General features: G+C 37.0%; 1 protein-coding gene across 1 annotated transcript in view; it reads right to left on the bottom strand.

Moving 5' to 3' along the window:
* Positions 1–10,673, bottom strand: part of LOC122788021 (keratin, type I cytoskeletal 13) — a 64,807-nt gene extending 54,134 nt beyond the window's left edge. Inside the window, exons 1-2 of the mRNA XM_044054944.1 lie at positions 10,111–10,673; positions 4,902–4,984 (exon numbers count right to left, since the gene is read on the bottom strand). Of these exons, the coding sequence (XP_043910879.1) occupies positions 4,902–4,984; positions 10,111–10,593 (566 nt within the window). The 5' untranslated portion in view covers positions 10,594–10,673. The remainder of the gene's footprint in view (positions 1–4,901; positions 4,985–10,110) is intronic.
* Positions 10,674–24,327: the final 13,654 nt, after the last annotated feature.

The raw sequence follows: 24,327 nt of genomic DNA, 5'->3' as shown, positions 1-24,327 counted from the left end.
AAAAATATTGTTAACAAGAATTGGAATTTTATAAGCGCGGATAAGACTTTAGGGGAAATTTTTGAAGGGCGTGTAACATATGTATTTAGGAAGGACACATCGTTTAAGGATTTGTTTGAAAGCTTGAATGTTAAAATTAATAATATTTCACACAAACCTATGGGTAATTCCAAATGCGGTAGGTGTTCAACATGTAAACATTTGATAAATACTGGTACAGTTGTGACAGTCAATAATCACAACATCACAGCATCAAAAATATCTCACGCACATTTTATTGCATGTCTTTATCAGTGCAAAGTAATAATAAAAAGAAAAAAATTTTTAACAATTCACTGACAATCCAAACACATCTTTAAGCATATTCCTTAACAATCTACAACCCCAACCAGACTTCAGACTTTTATGTTCTGAAACCTAGGAAACTGGTATTTTAAAATGTTTTTTATGGTTAGTCATTTTTATTTAAGTGCAGATGTTGTTGCAAACATTTCATTTTTTGAGTTGGTATAATGACTAACTTTTTTAACATCCAACTCCAAAGCACCACACCTTAGTACTAGACTTACTAATTAATTAATTGTATAATTGCTAGGCTATTTAATGGAGGTTACTGCATACTGCATTTTGTTTTCACTTGATAAAGCTCAGGACTGCCTGAGCGAAAGCGCTTGTGTGATTTTATCTGTGACTTTTGGAATACTTCAGTGTGATTTTATCTGTGACTTTTGGAACACTTCAGAAATAAAAATACAGCCTTGTGGACTTTAGCAGAGTTCTGGTTCCTTTCTTCAAGGTCGTGGATTATTCTTTAATAATCACAACATTAAAATTAGCCAACACATCAATTGTTATACCACTAATGTTGTTTATATTGCTGTTTGCCAATAGTGTGAAGGTTTTTATGTTGGCAAAACCAGTAGGCATTTGAGAGACAGGGTTAAAGAGCATTTATTGGATATTAAAAATAACAAATCAACGAACGCTTTAGCTAGACATATAAACCAACATGAAAATCATTTTTTTAAGTTTTTTGGTGTATCACACCAGAACATGGATTTACAGGGCAAAATAACTAAATATAATTTAGATATTTTAGAATTGAGGATGCAGATATTTCTCAATGCTCACCAGTACCCTGGACTTAATGAATACATTAGCATTAAGCCTATTTTATGGTTAAACAATATCAAGGGTCATTAACATAGGCTTAGATTTTGGAGTACATGTTCATTTCTATTATACATATGCACACGCATTTTAGTAAATATGAGGGTTTAATAGCATATTTGCACAGTAGGTATTAATCATACATATATTTGTCGGACATTTTCCATGGACAACAAGTCTATTTTGGATATGTTGGAGATGTCACATCATAATCATATATACATATATACAATTTTATATACTTACATAATATATATATTTTCATATAATATAATTCTATACTTATCAATTTGTTTGTATATTTATTGGCATATTCATATACACATATTTATATATTCAATCACACGTGATTATTTATGTTTTGTATTTGTTCAGTACCCTAAAAAAATTTTTAAAAAAATTTTTAAATATTTAATTTACAAATTTTAATCTTAATTTTACGAATATCTTATTATATTATATATATATATATTGCATACAATATCTTAATTATTAAAAAATACACATGTATATATATATATTCTTGCACGGTATTGGGTTAGACATTATTTGTGTGTCAGACTACCACATTTCCCCACTTATACACACACATTTATTATAATTCATTAGTATTGCTTCACAATATACAATTAACAGTGGCATACATATACAAATAACATTTTACAAATCAATCTATCATAGGCTGAAAAGGAATTTTATTCACTCTTTATATATATTTCTTACAATGTTACATATTTAGTTAAAGTATGCATACTGTATTAGTATGTAGAGTTAGTATTATTCGGCATCATTAACATACAATGTATATTTGCTGCCTTTTTATTTCGTTTTGTTGTTTTAGAACTGTGTTTTTTTTTTAAAAATTTTTTTAAAGTGCAGTTGATTGGATAATTGGACCATCAATTGGTAATGTGAAAGATATTTAAGATGTCTCTTCGCATCATTTGTTGTTCTGAAGAAGTCCGTGGAGACGGACGAAACCTAGGTCGACGTATTTCACTTGTAATTTATCTATATCAATAAATTTTGTTTGGAACGTTTATGGACCTTGGAATTCTTCTTCCTTTTTGAAGTGTGGCAGCAATATTATATACGACACAGCATTCCTACCTCGGCTGTTGTGCTTTCTCCCTACGTTTTGTTTTTGGAGGTATTGGTTCCTGGTTTTCTCAGTAGGTCTAGGATATTGTTGCCCCTGGTGGGGATGTGGATAAGTTGATTCCAGGCATTGGAATTTATGAATTCCAGAAAGCGTTGAGCGAAGGATTTGGTACATGAGTAGTTTTTCCAGTTAATGGTGGGGTAGTTGAAATTGCCCATTATTAGGGTGTTTGTTTGAACCCTAATATTTTCAAGTATATCAAGAAAAGAGGAGTGGGAATCCTGGGGCATGGTGGGGGATCTGTATCAAGCTACAATTTGGATTGCAGTTTTGCCCAGAGTTAGTTGTACTTGGATAACCTCTGATGCATTATGCTTCGCAACTAGTCTGGAGGTGTGGATATCCTTAATGAATATGGACACACCTCCATCTCTGGTGTTCTGGTCCAGGTTAGATGGCTGAAAAGTGTGGTATGAGTTATAGCCTGGTAATGCAGGGGTGCTGTCTAGAGCCTTGAACCAGGTCTCAGTCACTGCATAGATATTGATGTTCTCCATTTTAAGGAGTGCCTTGAGTGAGTGCATTTAAGATTTAGACTTCTAGCACTGAGTAGCATTACCCTCAGTTTTTGCTTACCTGTTTCTGTTATGATGGTGAATTTGTCATTTGAACATTGCCTAAAAAAGGCACTATAGGGGTGGGATCCCAGTGGCGACAAGTGCAGGCCATCTCTGGCAAAGCATCGTGGTCTGTCGACCATGTCGTCCCAGGCTGACAGATACTGGATCCCCTTAGAATGACACTAGAAGCTTAGCAAATTGTTGAAGTCAATCATTTTGTCCTTGTACTGCAGTATCACTCTGGGCGATGGCAGGATGCTACTCAGGGCTAGGGTCATAGCTGCCTGGGCTACAAGATCGGAGAGCTCTTCCATGTCTCTTTTCATGTAGTCCAGGGAGGTACATCTCAGGTTGTTCACACCAACATGGACAATGACAGAGTCATATTTGTACTTGTTGTGGAGTGACCTGAGTGCATGGGTTATGTGGCTGATCCTGGCACCCAATAGGCAGCTAACAGTAACTTTCTCCTTGTTTAGCCTGGTGAGTGGGACATCAGTGTGCCTGACTATAGAGTCACCTATGACTAATGTGTTGGGTACATTGTTTTGCCTTATGGGCTGTGGTTTATTGGCACACTGAGTCTGTAGGCTATGTGTCATTTGGGTTGTGTTGGGGGGGGGGTGCAGGTTGCTTGTGTTTCTGCTTTGGAGGTCTCTGTTGCTTGAACAGATTATTATTGAGAACCTCCATGAATGTTTTTGTGTTTCTATGTGTGGATTTTGGTGGTGTAGGTTTAGTAGGACAATGTAATGAGTGTGGTGTGGTACAAGTGTTTAACTTCTCCTCTTGACTGTCAAGTTCATTCTTGGTTGAAGAAAGCTTTACCTCCAGTTTGGCAAGATAAGTGCATCTCTCACAGATTGTGGTGTTGGGTGGTAGGAGTAGAGGGTTGTCTGTGTACATGAGGCAATTGCTACATTGCCCCAAGATACCCAGATTCATCAGATAAACAGGAGAGAACAATGGGAGCTGATCCTTGGACATGCTTGAATAAAAACTCTAGGCAAGTGAGGAAAGTGAGTTTTAGAGCTGTTTTTCTCTAAGCAAGTGAGAAAAGTAAGTACAAAAAATGTTTTCCTGTAGGTAAAGAGGAAAGTTGAGTGCTGTAGTAATTTGTAGCTTATTTAGTGCTAACAACAAGTTCTGAACAAGTGCTGAGCACGAATAAGCAAATTCAAGTGATAAAACTAAGAATCTATACCTGGATCTTGTGGTAGATAGGCTACCTAGTGCTTACCACTCCCACTGATAAGCTAGAATGCTTCCCACCAACACAGAAAGGTTTGGGGGCTCAGAAGCTTACAAACAGTCCTGGATACAGCAAATCTTTATCTGGTTAGGCTAGTTACAGGAACATTGGGAAACAAGTGCAAACGCGGGCTTTTACACCAGAAAGTTGAAAGAGATGGAAAAACTGCCCAAACAGCCAATAAACTACAATTTCTGGGCCAGAAACCACTCTTGTGGTAGATAGGCTACCTAGTGCTTACCACTCCCACAGTCATATCTGCTTCACCTGTCAGCCTTATCGCACAGCTTTTGTATATTTGGTACACAAACAGCAGACCACTACAATACATACATACATACATACATACATACATAAATAAATAAATAAATAAAGTATGTAATTCTGTTAAAAAGTACTTTAGCACATTTTGCCACAGAAAAAGCACACAAATGCTAAGGCACCTTATTTTTACATGCTATTAACAAATGGTACGGATTCATTATGTGACATTTCTTTAGAAATGCAGGTATGTGCAGGTAACAATAAAGTACATGATCATGTTTCAGCAATGTATTTAGAACCATGGTTCATTACATGCTTTTCAGCTGACTCATACTGGCAACATGATTACAGTTTAATGTTAGTTATTCTGAACAACCTGTCAGACAACAATTAGAAGGAAAGGCAAACTGCTTTAAATCTAGGTGTATAAGAGCCTGAGCGGTATTGCTTCAAGCAAAACTAAACTGGCATTGTATCACATAAAACAACTTACTTTTGTTTAAAGTCATCAGCAGCAAGCTTTGCGTTGTCAATTTTCAGAAGGATCCTGGCATTTTCCATATTTCCATCGTGAATCTGCAAACCAGGAAGAACAGAGAATAATATTATTCCTGCACAGGACTGGAACTACCCATAGTAACGTCATGTATAATAAGAATGACCTTGTTAAAATGGAAACTTAATTCATCAGTATTTAGAGACTAGACACATGCACATATGTAATTCAATGTTTTGGCTAACTTTGTGTACTTTATCTAGAAGTTTCTTGAATTCATATTTAATTTAGAAATTAATTTTTCACTGAACCTGACCATCCCCTTTCATATTTCTAAACAAAGAACCAAAGTTAGTAAGCTGAATACAATTACTGCTATATCTTTTTATGTGTTCTTCATTTCAGTAATATTATCTGTGTTTTTTTTTTCTGCAATGAACTTAAGCTGCTGTTTGTTGGCTGATTTAGATAACACCTTCAAATATGCCTTCATGTTTTCTTCACATCTGTTACCATCACACAATTTTTTTTATCTGCAAAGAGGGATGTCCTGTTCTCTAGGTCCCATATGTTGTCTGTAACAAATGTATTGAAGAACAGATATCCCAGGCAAGGACCAAACACTATGGTGCATGGCTACTTGCCTCATTTTCTTTGGCTATCACCTTCACGGTTATATAACAGGCACTGTGTACTGTATTTTAGTTCACCATCTTTATATGAATGATCTATAGTCACCCTGTACATATTCTTACCATATTCTTAAACCTGGTTAAGCTCCTGATATACTGATAAATTTCAGTTTATTTGACACAAAAACTATGGATATGTCCTTTGCTTTTTTCTTAGGACATCTTTAGTAGTTTTGCATTTTGTGTGTGTGTGTGTGTGTGTGTGTGTGTGTGTGTGTGTGTGTGTGTGTGTGTGTGTGTGTGTGTGTGTGTGTGTAATATTCTCACTCTAGGGTTGCACTGCAGTGGGGCAGGGGCTATATTCCATTTCTGACCAAATGACTTCGACCAAGTGTCAGATGCTTGTTGTTTTGACTCATGTCAAATGCTGGTATAGTATAATTATTGGTTTTGTGAGTATACTTATGTACAAAAATGTAAGTTTACATGATGTGTATACTATTTTAAGTCCTCATTTGGAATTACTGCACATTATTAAATAGAGGGCTTCATATGATAAGTTATATTATGGCAAGGATTTTTTTCCAAGCTGCAGTTAATCAGGAATTACAATGTGCCATATACTACTTGACTGTTACTCAGCATGCAACAGACTGGTATCTTTACGGAAAAAAAAGTTCATATATTTTTGTCATATTCTTTGTTGTTTAAAAGCAAAACTCAATGTACAGTGCTTTTATTCTATACTGCCATCCCCATCAAATAACTTTAACAAGTTTCCCCCTTGAGTCTCCCTTGTAATGAGGCCAATAACTGAGTGGGACTTAACATAATTAATAAATAAATAAATGTTTTCTTTCATAATATACACATCTTGAGTGTTTGTATACTGAACCTTTCTTACAGTAGCATAGACTATACTCTTCCTGTGTATTTTGAGTGTGGTGCCATGTTTCTCAGCATGCATATGTGCAGTTCATCACAATATTATCCCTGCTGACTTAAACCTATTCTCAGAGATGGAAGGGAAAGAAGTCATATTTACACGATGTTGTTATTCAAACGGACTGGATATTTCTTTTGAAAATAATTCCATTGTATTACTAGTAAAATATCATGGCAGGATGGTCAGGAATTCATGTCTTTACATGTCATGCAGGTCTATAATTTGAAAACCTTGGTTGGACTCTTATGACAAAACAATACACCGATTATAGGGAAGACATAAATTATACAATTCCTACCAGAGTATGCATTGTTTAGATAGATGCAGGACTTTCTACCGTCAGGCTAGGAAACATGTCTTTTGATGAGTAGTTAATCACAAGTCACAAAAACCACTGCCTGCTCCTAGAGTAGAGGATATAACACACATCTAATACTTGACCAACGCATATTCCATTTGTATAATATGTTTTCATTTTTTCAGATGGGATATTTTTAATTTGCAGTTTTACATTTGCTTTAATTGTCACGCTTATTATCTAAGTCTGAATATGAGTCATACTGCTGCAGCAACTGCTGCTGTCTCTGAAAATACCAAAGGATAACCTTGAGTGGGAATCCCTAGTAGGAACTATATTCTCTATCTATCTATCTATATATATATATATATATATATATATATATATATATATATATATATATATATATATATATATATATATAGATTCCATACATTTGATCGAATTACACTTAGTCGAAAATTATTCAAGGCATTGCACTTCACTGAAAGCTCACTTGACTGAAAGCTCACTTGGTCGAAGTCATTTGGTCAAAAATGGAATATAGCCCCTGCCCCACTGCAGTGCAACCCTAGAGTGAGAATATTAAATAAGGGGGGGGTGTGGGGAGCGTAGCCCCAAACATTATTTTAATGTATTCACTATTAAAAGAAGGTATATCCATTAGAAATGCATTGATATATATATATATATAATTGGCATAATGTGGGGGGCTGTGCCCCCCACCCCCCAATGTGGGGGGCTGTGGCCCCCACACCCACCCTTATTTAATATTCTCACTCCAGGGTTGCACTGCAGTGGGGCAGGGGCTATATTCCATTTTCAACCAAATGAACTTCGACCGAGTGAGCTTTCAGTCAAGTGAGCTTTCAGTGAAGTGCAATGCCTGAAATCATTTTCGACTAAGTGTAATTCGATCAAATGTATGGAATCCATATATATATATATATATATATATATATATATATATATATATATATATATATATATATATATATATATATATATATATATATATATATATATATATATATATATGGTTTACCATGACAATGCCGCCGTGCACTTGCACGGCTATGAAGTATTCGAACATCAGATGTTCGAATACTTCATAATGCGGCAGGTCATCTGAGCGAATGTTGTAATTGCGAATGGACTGTGCATTCGGAATAACAACGTTCGCTCATGGGAGCGGATCGCGGTACAGTGCGGTCAGGGAAATACATCCCTTTCCTCACTGTAGTGCGATCTCGGAGTTGGAATATTAAGTTAGGGGGGGTGTGGGGGGCACAGCCCCCCTGCATACGCGTGTGTTTAGGTTGGGTAGTTCGGTGTATTTGGGCAGGGTGGGCGTGCTGTGTGTTGCCGTAAATGTCGCGAGCGACATTTTCGGTAATACAGCATTGTTTTCGGGTTTACTATGTTTCGAAAATGTGAATTTTCGATCCATAAATTCGAAAATAAAGACATGATTTATTTTTATTTTCGAATTTATGATAGTAAACCATATATATATATATATATATATATATATATATATATATATATATATATATATATATATATATATATATATATATATATATATATATATATATATATATATATATATATATATATATATGGATCTACTTTATATAGTCGACTTACCATTTCATCGACTCTCACATGATTGAGACCACGTTGTTGAAAGCTTAAAATAACCAACTCCTGGAACATCTAAACTAACCAGTTGGCTACCAGCAATTAAAATAGAAATGTAAGCATATTAAGCCCATTGAAGTGGGGGGATGCACCCCCCACACACCCCCAACTAAATATACCAACTCTGGGAAACTAACCACCTGGCCACCTTGGTGATCTTTTGCCCTTTTCTCACGTGACTTTTCACTTTTTAATTTTAAGCCTTTACTGCTACATTCAGATCAATAAAGCCAAACCCCACTATCCATAGACATGACAGGTTGATTCCCACCCACCAATTTGGACACAATTATCACTCCATGGCTTGATCCATTCTTCCTAACCAGCAATACAAACAGTGTTTATAATTCTACATGGATGTACATGTATGTTCAAGTAGGGACAACATTTGTTATGCAGCAACCTCAGACCACTCACTGATCAATTTACTAATTTATATTAGCTTTGCCTTGGAATATGGTGACTGACTGACCCTGGCAAAAGGCACCAGGTGTCATGTAAACTGTGCACTGTGGATCTCCATTACTGGTTCACTCATCTTGGTTCCAAATCCCTCTCCCCCAGTTCCAGCGAGATGTAAATTACCAGGTTACCTGGTAGTTCCCCTCTGTCTGCCTTCCACTGAGTCAGTTTTTACTATGCCATTAGTAGATATGCCTGGGAGAACAAGGTGTAAGGATGGAAGGATCCCCTAGCCCCCAAACCCATGGCTTGCCCACCCTCCTTCTTTAGCTTGGGAAGATGGGGCATGTTCTTTACACTGCTCCTGTGCTGCCAGGATAATGCAGTTCTATCTATCTACCAACTGATATCTGTATCTATTTATCTATCTATCTGTCACTTCATCTAACATATATGATCTAATATATAAGATCTAATAAGACTTCTTCTAAAGCTAGCTTATACTACATACTACCTCTTGCAACTCTGAAAATAACTGAAAGCTAATCATTTTGTGATCATTGGTGCTAGTTTTCTTCTAGATTTATGAGTGATATTGCACAGCCTGCTGGAATGTGTAAGGCAGTGGTGCACTTCTAGTGCTCTTTATCTTTTTTTCCACCAAAGTAAAACTGTGGAGTTGTTAGATGTACCTTAGGTGAGCATGGATGGTGTAGAGAGGGTTTGCTTACCTGTGAAAATAGTTTTTTTTCTGTTTTTTGAGTTATTCTAGGTTTAGACAAAGTGTATGTATGCATATAGATAGATATGTATGTTTGTTCACAATGTGTAGCCATACATAAATACCATAAAATGCAAATTCACAATTATCAAATATAACACCTGGAATAGACAAAATATAACTGTTTTAGTGATAAACTGTAACTGCAGCTAAGCGTTCTACCTTTTTTGAAAATAAGAGTAAATATCCTTTATTGTTATGACTGTAAAAAAGCCTATTTTAATATGCAGATGTTTACATTTTAAAAAGAACACAAAGCTCTATAATAAAACAATACAACCCCATACAGCACGAATATTGTTCATTCTGTTACAGGCTGAAAGGACATCTTAGACCATACAAACTGCAGTGGATAGTTCTATGATGTCTTATCATATTTGCTGCAAACTTACCCTAGTTCAGTATATGCATCTGTTTATCCATTCTCTTATTTATTTTCTTACCTGGTTTTGCAGATCAGCAATGATTTTCAAGAAGTGGCTGAAGTCCTTTGGCTTTGATCCAGAACCTTGCTTATCATACCATTCTCGGATCTTTATTTCAAGTTCATTATTTCTTTCCTCCAGACTGCGGACTTTTTCTAAATAGTTGGCCAGACGGTCATTGAGGTTCTGCATGGCTTCCTTTCCACTTGTACCAAGTAAAAGGTCAGAACCTCCAGATGAAAAACTAGTGCTGCTGCTGTAGCTGTTACCCCCATAGCTGCTGCTAGGAAGGGCACTGCTAAGGGTGCTTGAATAGCTTGAAACTATCCCAGATGGCACGCTAGGAGTCGAGATACGAATACTACCAGGGGCCCCATACATACTGTGGGCTCTTCGACTTTGTGGTATAAGCTCTGATTTTAAAGAATAGCCTGATAACCCCCTTGTACTAGGGGGTTGTGGCCTAGATCCCTGAGTGATTGAGAATGAGGTAAAATTCATGATGGCTAAGGACGTCGAATCAGCAACTGAAAACAAAAAAGCAGCTGCCAAGGTCAGTAAAAAAACAGCACACTGCACTTGTGCTTTCTTATCTCTTTATATAGGAAACAAAGTAGGTGTTACCTGCTCAAACATTTTTGTAATGGGATCAGCTGAGAAAGCGATGCATCCCAGCTTGAAATGAGCAAGCTACTCCCATCTGACTCGTCACAATAGTTCTGGTTACTTCTAAAGCAAGCTGACACTATACGTGTCATTCAGTGTAGGACAATCCCATTGCTGCAGGCTTTTCTTTTCCTTTTATGTCCTCAACTTAAATGTTTTTTCACTGTCATATCTTGAGATAAAAACTATATTTTCCACATCTGTCATAATGTAAATCATTCTAAATAATGTAGCTTGTACAATAAGGCATTAATGACATTTGCAAAAAAAAAGCAAAAAAAAAAAAGCAGAATAGGTTTAAAGACATTCAAAAATCTGTAAACACATGAGGAAGACACTGGTTAACTAGATAGACTTATAAAAGTACAGAAAATAAAATCTTTAGTAATAGGATTAACTCTTGTGGCTCAACATGGTCTATGGAACAGTCTGCCTTCCTATTTAACAAATTAAAACTAAGAAGTGCTTGGTTTCACGGGGATTTAGATCTTGCTCCTACAGCAGCATCATAACCCACCCTGCTCTATTTATTGCTGTAATACAAGGTCAAATCTGGCAAGAGGATGAATTGTAGATAAAGTGAAAAGTATAATTGAATCAAGAAATGTATGAAACTGCATTTCAAAGATGTGCGCATAGATTATGCAACATAAGAAAATGTTGACAGCTTTAATCAGTTTGCTAAGAATCTTTAAACTTCTTTCCAATTTTGTTTAATTATTTTTCTGTCCATAGTATTGATTCTTGACATGCCTCTAAAGGCATGTTATTTGTTTATTTTTCAGTCCTCTCTTTCTATAGCCATATAATACAGTTTTTACCTAATATACTTAAAACATATATGAAATTTTGATAAGTATATGTATATGAAATGAACTATTCAGTCTAATTATTTAATTATATTTAAAGAATAGCTGCTGAGAAAGCAGAGATAGCAGATTTCATAGAGAGAGAAACACAAAGAATATTTGCCACAAAGTATGTAATAGTAAGAAACTGTTTCCTTTGGCCAATTAGATGATTCATCTTTATCAGTCAGCTAACTGCACGTGTAAAACTTACATTGCATGACATGAATAATCTTCTCTTATGCCAGCTCCCATAAAAGTGCATATCCTCCTCCAACATCTCTAGACTATTTTTTTTTACTTTTTTATCATAGTAATTCCCAGTTGTAGAATCACGAAAGTATGAGTGCTGTATCTCATAGAGTGTTGCATTTTCTATGTCATTTGACTTTTATATCCTACATTCCACCAATCCATTTGTCCAGTCAGTGCTAGCTTTGGTGTACTTCAGTGAATGACCACTAGGTGTCTTTACACAGTGTACCACTTACCAAATACCTGTCCAGTACAGATAGATGTAGGCCACCCAGCTTATCCTATATCGGAGGCTACTATCGTAACTGGCAAGGCAGAGTGGCATTACTTACTCAACATTTCCTACTTCACACTGACTGCATTTTAAAGGTTTGTCCAAAACTTTAATTATTTCTGACACTAAAGGACTACAGTTTACAATTTACCATCTGAAATGTGACTTATCCCATACTTTTCTGATTCCCTTTTAAATTAAACTATATAGCTACTTAATTTAAACCCAATTTCTTTAAAATCCCCTTACAAAATTTTTACTGAGATTAAAGACTGTATATATTGCTGAAATAATGATGGCTAATGCAAAACAATCTGATGCTTCAGTGTATAACAGCTAATCCTAACAGTCCGAAGGTGTGATCTTCAGTCCTGACTTCGGGTCACTGTGCTGAGGTTTATATGTTTTCACAGGGTCTGAATAGGTTTCCACCTGGAAGTCTGGTGTCTTGCCACCTTTCAAAACAAGCCGACTGATTGATATTTCTAAACTGCCTATCTATACTGTATTAATCCTTGGCCTTTTGGCCCAGAATATTTCCAAAAATTGTCAAGATGGATTACTGCACCTGGTTAGAAAGTAATTATCTCAAAAAGATAACTGCCTTATCGTCTTATGCATATGCATAACAGCATACAAAGAAACCTATCAGTTCTGTTAATGTGCTTCTTATGTTAACTATTTTATACTGTAACTTGGATAAATATTTATGAGTAATTTCTCAGGAGTAGAACAATAAACCTGAAGTGAAGCGAGTTTATCAGGTTCTATTTCTTTTTTCTGTCATTTGTCTTAATATTCTGCTTGGCAGAGCAGCACACTCCAGCACAGAATATAAAGAAGTAGGTGAGCCACAGACATACCTCTCAACCTCTTAGAAAAAAAAATTGGACAAAGCCATAAATAAAAGTGATGCAAAGACACAAAAATAGGGACAGTTTTTTAAAATATTGCTCTTACAAACTTAGAAAGTTGATAGAATAACAGAGTTTGCATTAGCTTGAATTTTTCGGAAGGGTATGAAGTCTGAAACTGAAATGTCTGTCACTATTTTCTAACTTCAGTCTTTACTGATTTGACACTAATTTCCCAGAATACCACAATTTTCTGAAAAACGGACCAAATATATGAGGCAACAATCTGGACATTCTGAGAAAATCTGTACAGTTGAGAGGTATGGTCACAGGTGCAGGAGAGTCATACAAGTTAGTAGAGAAGACTTGTCATTGCATTTATTACGGTGAGGATGGGTAATAAGATGTTCCAGCTTCCCACAATATTATATTGTACAGTGCTAGACCTTAGCATAGCTTAGGCATATGGAATACTCAAAAATGTAGGCAATGACAGCTAAAGACAAATAACTAACATTTGACTTGCCATAACCTTAATATTATTTTTATTGTAAATCATGCTTTTCCATTTCTTCCTCTTCCACCTCCAGATCTTACTTTCCTCTGTGACTTTTGCCTTTTTATTTTATTCCAGCTTTGCATAAGACTGTGTAATGGATATATATATATATATATATATGTCTTCACTGTATTTTATGTAAAACTTTTAATATGGCTTTAAAATTGATTGTGTGTGTGTTTGTGTGTGTGTGTGTGTGTGTGTGTGTGTGTGTGTGTGTGTGTGCGCGTGTTTTCTGCGTGTTCTTGTGACCCAAGTGCAGTACCTTGCAGTCAGTCAATAAAGGAGTAATATGAACGTCTCTTTCTCCCCTTAGGGGATCCTTTCATCCTACATATCAGCTGAAGGCTTTATGTATTTTTTGGTGACATCAGGGTGCTAACCATGATGATTCAGGGTTCTATTCTAAAACTGTGCAATGTGGTAAGGGACAGTGTGTGCAATGTCTGATATGCTTCCAAGACATGGGTATAGCTAGGCCATGATGTACAAATTAATTGTTGTCAAAATTGTCCCTGACAAAAGAACACCAAACATACCAACTTTAAATACATAAATGAAATTAAGAGTATCTGAGACATCAGTGAGGATAACACACCTGATTATATGAATGGAAACAGCTCTGTCATTCATCCCTTCATCCCCGTTTCATCCTTCCTTATCCCATCTTGTTATCCTCTTACATACCTCCTCTCATTCATCTTACTTACCTCTTCTTTTTGCATCTCTCTCACATTCCTCCTTTCTACAACTCTTCCCTCTCTATCCCTCTCTCACCTTTCGTCTGTCTTCTCCTGATGGTATCCTTTCTTGTAAGTATTCTCGCTTACCTCTTCTAATGTCTTCATACCTCTCTATGTAATGATATGCTGTTATCCCAGAAGCATGAGCCATCTCAGTCAGTATGGATACATCTTATCCATAAAGCTCTGCTAAGCTTGATTCCATTTTTCCATCCATGTTTTTATATTATTAACTGCTTCTTAAACTGAATGTCATAGTATATTCGTGCATCTATAAATATTTGTATGTATAAATATGTGGCTACGTATCCCTAAATATGTATATGTATATGTATAAATATGTGGTAGGCTTAAAAAGACCCTTGTGGTCATTAGTGTAGTAAACACCTATGAACGTATGTATATGTATATTTGTTTTTTTAACATATCATTGTATCTATAAATATGTTTTGTTAATTTCTTATCTAGTCCTATTCATCCTGGGTGAGCCTGCAACTGGTCCACTGAAATCAGTGCACTACCTAGTCAACAAATATAAATAAATAAATAACTGTATCCAGAGTGACATGTTCTTGTTATGATACCAGCTATCTAAATCAAGGTTAGTTATGTAATAATTTTAGTATGTGTGTTACATCTTTTGTTTCTGTAGTTAGGCATTATACCATAGAAAAAACAAAAAAATAAAGTAGGCAAGCTATACCTGGTGATGATGGGGTGCAGTGGCCTGTAAACTGGTTCATATTTCCAAAAATCATGGCTACATATTTGGTGCAAGATCACAGATGTATACTAGTCACTGCTTATCTTGGTATATATGTAAACAATGTAACACATATCCTTGTTTCTCTTTTGGTCTGAGGGTAGGATGGAACATCATCAACATTCATATTTGTAGAATGACAAGATAATACACTATAAGAAACAGCAGATACACAATAACAGTCAGCCATCTCCTGTGCATATTTGATATACAGTGAGTAGTCCCTTTGCACATCCAGGTCATGGATATCACCTTGGTACACACTCATCAACCTCAGTTTCTGTAAGGGTTACTTAAGTGGATACCACTGCTAGCTGCACTTTTTAATGCTGACTGCTTTGCTGCAGTCTTCCCCTACTGAGCATCCCCCTCCCACCCAGTTTCTGGTAAGTGGTTAATGACCCTTCTGTGTCATGCACTGCTACCCCACCAGCTACAGTTACCAGTGAGGAGATCATGGCATATGGAGCAGTAATACACATGTACATGCGTGCATGTATAAGACATGCTCTCTTGGATGTTAAATTATAGTGCATGAAATTGCAGTAAACCATTTGTTCAAATCATACTCTGGCAGCTAGCATATTTTATTAAATATTAAGATAAGTGTTAGGGTAGAAACATAGCAACTGTCAAAAAAGCCAGACCATGCAGGCAAAAGTAAGTTAGGGCTACAAAGAGCAAAAGGCATTCAAAAACACAGAAAAACAAAATGGCTCAGCGGAACTCATTTCAGCATGAATATAGAAATATGTTGGAGTAAGTATTATTTAATGGAGAAATTAAATTATGTTTACTTTTCCTTAGGCTAATCAAAAAGGATCATAAGTAATCATGTATGAATACAAGACAAGGTATCTGTGGAACTAGCAATCCATTTTCTTCAGATGAAAGGGATTTATATGCTAGAATGATTTATGAAAAAGGTTTTTAAAATGTAAGTAAAACTACATCCCAAAGCATAACATGGGGCAGATCAAGACAGAATAATTTCTTATTCTTACTAAAATACAGAGTATGCAAACAGTGACCAAGCTGCCACCTTTTGAAATGCCAAAAGTGTGTCATTTTTTACAAAAACTTGAGGTCCATGACTAGTGTAAAGGGTTTCACTTTTGATTCTAAAATACAAGCTCACTTGCATAGAGCTTGAGTTGTTTATATTGTTTTAATATAATATAATATCAGGTGTTTCAGATAAAAAATGAGTCTGTTATGCAAGCTGTAATGAAAACACAGGACATATTTTATGCTCTAAAGTTGCAGGATACTTGTCATTTTTCCATTTTTCAGAAGTTTTGGCAGGACATAACTGCTCAGATGGGGACTCTCCTTCATAAAGAGAGAAAGGTGGTAACTATAAATAAGGATTCACTGCCAGTAATAACGTTCATGGATAAAAACTTCAGATCAAGACTGGACAAACTGAAATCTGATGTTCAGAGGCCAGTAAAGAACAAACAATTTCAGTATACAAACGACAGGTCAGACAGAAACTTCTCTATAGGATAGATTGTGATATGTGATTACTGAGATGATAAACAGAAAAAATGGCCATGTTGTCTGTAGAGCTGTCCCTCATGTATATCTCTGATGTGTGAGGTAGAACAATGAAACAGAACACACTATAAGTGATATACTCACGTGCTGGCTGATATAGCATCCACTATAATATGACTTGAGTTTTATGGGTGATAAGTACCATAGCCAAAGATGGATGGCAAGAGACAGCTCCAAAGACAAAAGGATTGTCAGAGCCAAACATCAAGATAAATGCATGACAACAATTTTAACTATAGAAGGATGGAAATACAAAGTTACACATTTGAAGATGGTTGACCAGATGCACACTCCTAGAAGTGCGAATAAACCAATTTATGTGCTGAGAAGGATGATTGACAGGTGCACATGATGTAGTGAGCAGATAACCAGTCAGGTGCACCGGGATCTGACAATGGTGTGACAAGAGATACTGCCAGCCCAGCTAGCTGAAATTTTGTAAATAATTATATGTTATTTGTGAATATCAAACTAATTTATACAAGATGCTGGTGTTACAAATGTTTTAGAACTGTATGTTATATAAGATGCTTGTGTTACAAATGTCTTAGAATGGTATATCATGTGTATACCAAACTGCTTTGTACAGATGTTTGTGTTGAAAAGGCATTTGTAAAGTGCTGTCTTTAAAATATATCCACAGTGTGCCCTGCTGGAAGAGAACAGAAATTCACATGCACTATAGTAACTGTTTAAATGCATATGTTAACAGTGGAAACTGGAGGGTTAACCTTAGTCCAGCAAACCTTAGAAAAATATCTGAAATTAAATTACTTTATAGGTTACTCCATAAAGGCTATGCCATAAAGCGGCTAGCTCTCAAGTTCTTAATGCAGCTAGAGATAGAAAGTCTGTACTAGGAAGCTTTCTAGATTGTCTTTAGGGTGAACTAATTACTAGTCTTGAAATGTGGAGGAATGTAATTGTTTTATGACTTCCAGCATCTGCCAAATATCTGAGTAAAAACCCTTGGATGAGTATTTTTACAGGTAGATGCTAAATGCTACCAGCTGCCAGCAATAGGGGGTTTGGCCTGGGAACTAGAAGTCAGATGACAAAACATGATGTCATTCTGCAAGCCATCCCATCAGTAATATTTGAAATATTATTTTGAGAAGTCTCTTAGTGAGACAGGATGTTCTACATTCTGTCTTAGACCTGACAACAACAAGAAAAACATTCACCACATCTACCTTTAGTAGATTAAGTAAGTAAGTTCTTAGGTTATTGTAATTCTCTTAGCTACAGTCAGGGATATAGTGAAGCTAAGTTTAGATATTTTTCTTTATTTATTTGAGACTGTTCTGGAATGCTGTTTTAAATATTTCCAGTGGTTTTGAACTCTGATGTCACTATGAATATATATTTAGTATTGTCTTGTCCTTTTATTATTTATTATTAACTATATTAAACCTTTCGTTGTGGCTAATATGTGCAGAGATATTTTAGAGTACTTGCATATTTATTTGGTGACACTGTGTGAGCCACTCCTAATACCCTTGCTCTTGGTCAAACTACCATTTGTATTAATATTAATATTACACAGTAGAATTGGTCCCTGTTTGTTAAGGGCCTTAAAGTGGCTGTCTAGGAATGACTGGTGGCAGTGGAAACTAACTTATAGTCTGGTCAGAATGGAGCATAGCTAGTAAACCTGTGCCAGCCTTTCCCATGTGTGTTGTGTGTGTGTGTGTGTGTGTGTGTGTGTGTGTGTGTGTGTGTGTGTGTGTGTGTGTGTGTGTGTGTGTGTTTGTAAATCATACCTCAAAGAGTGTGTGTGTCAGTTACTTGGGCAGGGACACAAAGCACTGGTTTGACAGAGATGGTGCTGGAGGTCTTGGCTTGGTCACTCACCTGAGATCTCAACTCTAAAGCTGTGCCAGTGGGGAGTCTTTTAGGGATATGGAGAAAGAGGAAGAAATCAGACCTGGACTGACTGTGGTCTCTGTGTGTTCTTAAGGGAAATTGCACTTGATGCAGAAAGCTGCATCTGGAAATTCTGTGTGTGTACCTGTTATCCTCCCAGTGAGCTTCCCTCCACAGGTGTCAGTGGTGAAGACTGAAGCTCCTTGATTACTGGTCCAATGATGAGTCATCACAGATGGAGTAGCTGAGTCTTTGGTCTTATAGTGAGAAATGCATTGTAGTGGAGTCACCACTTGAACCTAACCAGGTCCCTCACCTAAGTCTAGTGAGGCCCTGGAGATGCTATCTAGAGCATATGAAGAGACTATTGGTGATGCTGAGCCTGGTAATATGGGAAAAGCATTATGAAATGGAAAGACAAAAATTATTATTGAAATGAGTGCCTGAGTCAAAATGTATCTAAATGCATGCCTAAGCCAAAAATACAAGTCCGTTTTTCTTTGCAATGTGATAAAGCCATTCAGTAACCATATCAAGTACTGACATTATATGTGCATGTAAAGTAATGTATATATGATTGCAGAAGGATGCAGCTAACAGTCATATATAGGTTCATAGGTTCATAGGTTTATACTAGGCTATCTGCCCTAAGGCATTTATAAGCCTAGCCCAGAGTTTTGTGGCTTACGCCACCCCTTATGTTAAAAAATACTGTGCCCATTAGTTTGTTGTACCTCTGTCCAGAAGTGACACAGAGATGATTCCCGGGGTAAACCTACGATCTCCCATCCACCGGTCAAGATTTCTCTTGAACAGAGCCAGCGAGGTGCTCTGCCTCACATGGACCGGGATTTTATTCCACAACATAGGGAGTCTCTGGGTGACAAATCTATCCCTCCAACATGTCCTATTTATATCCGTGCTAAGGTTTAAGTCGCTTGCTCTAGTGGATCTGGTAGATTTGGATTTTTTGAGGTGGAGCATGTCCATTAATTCCGGGTTGGACATGGCCTTGTATGTCAGGCACAGGTCACCTCTGAGCAGATGGTATGCGACTGAATAGAGCTGGAGTTTCTTCAGTCTGGCAGCACATGACAGATTTTGGAGTCCCTTTATCCTTTTGGTGAGGAACTTTTGGGGTCTCTCCAATTGCTGCAGGTGTCGGGTGAGATACATCCCGAATGGGGCATTGTACTCGATCATTGGTCTGATAAGTGAAGAGTACAGGGGAACAATGACATCACTTGATCTGGATGTGAATCCCTTCATGATCAGGTGGGCAATGTAGAAGGTTTTTCTAACCACTTTAGCAATGTGAGTGTCAAAAGAAAGTATAATAAAACATGAAGCCATTTTCTGTTGTTTGGGCATTGAACCCAAATCCTCTGCTTAGCATTGTTTTAAACAACTAAAACATAAGGAGAAAAACACTGACAATTGTCTGAGAAATTAAGCCATCACCTCACAACTTCAGTGAGGCTGTCACTTCTTCTAGACTAACAAAGAGTCTCAGTGACAGAGCTTCTCTTAAGAACAGTTATTTCTTCTTGGAAAACACCTTCATGATGATTTTTATTTGGTCTCATCCAAATGCAGTTCAGACTCTAAGCATAGCATTTTAGCAACATAAACATAAAGGGAAGATATTGACCCTGGTATCTGATGTGAACCCAGGACCTCCCATTTTCTTTGTGGGTGCCAGTCTCTCTGGACTAGCACAGTGTGTCTGCACAGTTACTTACTGAACTTCCCTTAACAGTAGTTATTTCTCTTTTTTAGCCAAGAAGCCCCCAGCATGGTGATTTCTTTTCTTTTCTTTTTTTCTTTTTTTTTTAATCATCCAAATGAGGTACATATCCTATATATATATATATATATATATATATATATATATATATATATATATATATTTTTTTTTTATATATATATATATATATATATATATATATATATATATATATATATACATATGGGATCCAGACACATGCTTGACTAGCACATGTCTGAATCACAAAACATCGAACAAACATACACAAAAGCGCTTAACATCGACAAGCACTTCCGTGTATGTGTGCCTGTTTTGTAGATTGGACTACAGTGCGGGTAAGGGAAAATTCCCTTTTCCCCCACTGTAGTGCAATCTCAGAGTGAGAATAATAAAGTAGGGAGGTGTGGGGGTGCAGGGGGGCAAAGCCCCCCTGCAGAAACGTAGATTTTTTTTTTTGAACTACACATACACGGAAGCACTTTTCAATGTTAAGCACTTTCGTGTATGTGTGTTCGATGTTTTGTGATTCAGACATATGCTAGTCGAGCATGTGTCCTAGACCCATATATATATATATATATATATATATATATATATATATATATATATATATATATATATATATATACCACAATAGACTAAGCAACAACACGGACCAAACAAGCAAAATAAGTAAAATAATGGCTCCAGTGAACAAATGACTAATCCACAAAGCTTTATTCCAAACGAAAAGTGAAGTGCTTTTTGTCTACCCTGCCAGTTTGGTAGACTTCATCAGACAAATCAGCTGTGCAAAACAAGAGAGTTAAATACATTTTTTAAAATAAGATTGACATGACAACAAGCCTATGACAATTACAATACACAAAAGTCTAAATAACAACAGAACTTACTGGCCATAGTAGTTTCAGGACACTCCTCACTCTAAATACTCTACCTATTTAATTATACTATACATATAAAATACAAAAAATGTGTATAAATAGTCATAAAATGTATCAACTGACCCTTTCCAAATACTTAAAAACTAATAAATATAATTTAACGCAAAAGACTTTTCAGTTTTAAAATACATGACAGTGAAGTGATTTCGTTCAAACCTGGATCTGCGTAAGAATTTAATCTTAACTGACATATTAATTCACACTTTTCTAAAAGAAGTTGGTAGGGGCCACCTTTTAAAACTGGGGTGATGATCTATTACCCTAAATAAAAAACTGTGGGTGGGGTTTTCATTACAATGCCTAGCCAGTGCATTTAAACTGTTTGTCTTTCTAATATTGTATACATGTTCACATATCCCGTCTCTCAACCTCCTGTCAGTCTTCCCTACGTAAAATGCAGGGCATAGCTGGCAGGAGGCCAGGTATACCACTGCTTTGGAATTACAGTTGTACCTACCCCTCATCTGATATTTCATTTTGCACACACTGAAATTTGATCCTGTTGAAATGAATTTACAGTAGTTACATGATTTACATTTGTAAGTACCCATTATTCTGTGCAAGATACTTACTTCTGCCTCCACAAAATTCTTTAAATTTCTACCACTTTTAAAAATTAGAGTCGGGCAATTTCCCAACTTCTCAGTTAGTCCCTTCTCAAAATACAGTAGATTCCAATTTCTGTCCAGGATCCATCTCAAATCACTTGCTTCTAAATTATACACCGTAATGAAGCTCCTTTTAAATTCCTTATGTGCACCAGTAGCCATAGGGCATGGTTCAACTTCTAGCTCTATATTCACACACATGGACGGTTCATTAACAGGGCTAGAGCGTGCAGCACTCACTCTCTGCTCACCAGTGAGGATAGGTCGATAAAAACCTGTACTTCTTTTAGTTTGTATCTCACTTATTAGTTCAAGTACTAAATGTTCAGGATAACCACGGCTAATGAACATGCTTTTTAAAATCACACATTCATCCAAAAAGCTGACCATATCAGTTGTCATTCTTGCTGCTTTAAATAATTGGCCTTTGAGTACAGATCTCTTCTGGTGTGGGGGATGGCAACTAGTGTAATGTAACATAGTGTTCGAATAAGTGCTCTTACGGTGAATTCTAGCTACATACCAATTCTCACACTCTTCTTTCCTTAAATCCACATCTAAATAGGTGATTACCTTTTCATGAACTGAAAACGTGAAGTTCAAAAATGGTGTACTGTCATTCAAGTGCTGTATGAACTCTAGCATCATCCACAGAACCTTTGAACATAATAAAAACATTGTCCAAAAATCTGGAATATAGCTTTACCTTCTCCATCAACCTGTTGTCACAACAAATTGTCTGGTGTTCCCACAGAGCCATTACTATACTATACTATATATATTACATATCCATGTGTATATTACTGCTGATTGAGAGCTCAGTGTCTGTTATTCTTAAAGTGTATTAGCTCTGGTTTAAGCACTTGGGCTTCAGGCCAGTTATTTTACATTAAGAAGGTTCGTGGTCTGCACTCTTGTGGGAGGAGAGGCTGGACTCTGCCCTTCTGAGCTGGGAATTTCTGGTTAAAGGTTTATAGTGCCTGAATATTTGAACTGTATCTTACTGAAATTGGTACACCTTCTTTGCTCTAGCATAGACTAGATCCAGGCCTGCTGAATCTAGTTTTGTTTGTATGCTTGTTATTTCCCTGGAATGCTAATTCCACCTAAAATGCGGCTTCTCAGCGCTTCTGTGGATCCCTAGTGATATCTGCATTGCTTACTGTACTTATTTCCTTGCTTCGCTTGAAAGAAAGTTACTGTTTGTCGTTTTTGCATTTAAGTTACCTGTAACACATTGCACTTGTTACCTGGCACTTGCTCACTAAAGCAATTATAAGTCAGCACTAAAAATTAAAAGCACTACACCCTCGCTCCCCATTGGCCCTTGTTTTCAATTATAAAGGAATTCCCAATATTATTCTAGCATGTCCAAAGGTCAGTTGTCAATCTCCTCTCCGGTCCAGCTGGTGAATATGGGAATCTTGAGGCAATGTTACAACTGCCTCATTTACACAGACAACCCTCTCCTCCTCCCAACAAATTCCAACACGTGAGAGATGCAACCATATAGCCAAACTGGAGGCTAAGCTCTCTCAACTCAGTACTGGCATAACCAGTCAGGAGGAGAAGGAAACCACACTCACTACAATTCCAGTCTCACATAGACCTACCACGACAGCAAACCAAACACATAATCACACAAAAACATACTCGGAGGCTCTAAATAATGATCTGTCTAAGCAGCAGAGACCTCCAAAGCAGACACCCAAGCAACCGCTACCCCAAAACAAAACACGTGCAACACATATCTCACAAAGCCAGTGTGCCGAACAGTCACAGCCCTTAAGGCTAAACAACACACCTGATACACTTGTAATAGGTGACTCTATCATCAGGCACACTGACGTCCCGCTCACCAGGCTGAACAAGGAGAAGGTCACGGTGAGCAGCCTGTCTGGTGCTAGGATCCGCCACATAACACAAGCACTCAGGTCACTCCAAGGCAAGTACAAATATGACTCAGTCATTGTCCATGCTGGTGTGAATGACCTGAGATGTACCTCCCTGGACTACATGAAAAGAGACATAGAGGAGCTCTCTGAGCTTGTAGCCCAGGCTGGTATGACCCTGACCTTGAGTAGCATCTTACCCTCACCAAGAATGATGCCACAATATGAAGACAAGATGATCAATTTCAACAATTGGCTTAAGTATTGGTGTCATTCAAAGGGGATCCAATGCCTGTCAGCTTGGGATGATACGCACGACAAGCCACGATGCTTTGCTAGGGACGGCTTGCACCTGTCACCCCTGGGCTTTCGGATATTGGCAAAGGCTCTTGCTACCCCCATAGTGCCTTTTTTTAGGCAAGGCTCAAAAGACAAACCCACCTCCATAGGTATCACAAGGGATAAGAAACTAAGAGTAATGCTACTCAACGCTAGAAGTCTAAACCTCAAGATGCACGCACTCGAAACTCTCCTTAGCATGGAGAACATCGATATCTGTGCAGTAACAGAAACCTGGTTCAGGACTCCCGAGAGCACCCCAGCACTACCAGGTTATACCTCATACCATGCTTTTC

The sequence above is a fragment of the Protopterus annectens genome, chromosome 13.part0, assembly GCF_019279795.1.
Source record: "Protopterus annectens isolate FY-2018-M chromosome 13.part0, PAN1.0, whole genome shotgun sequence".
In the NCBI taxonomy this organism is placed as follows: Eukaryota; Metazoa; Chordata; order Ceratodontiformes; family Protopteridae; genus Protopterus; species Protopterus annectens.
This window is presented reverse-complemented; position numbering and strand designations above follow the sequence as displayed.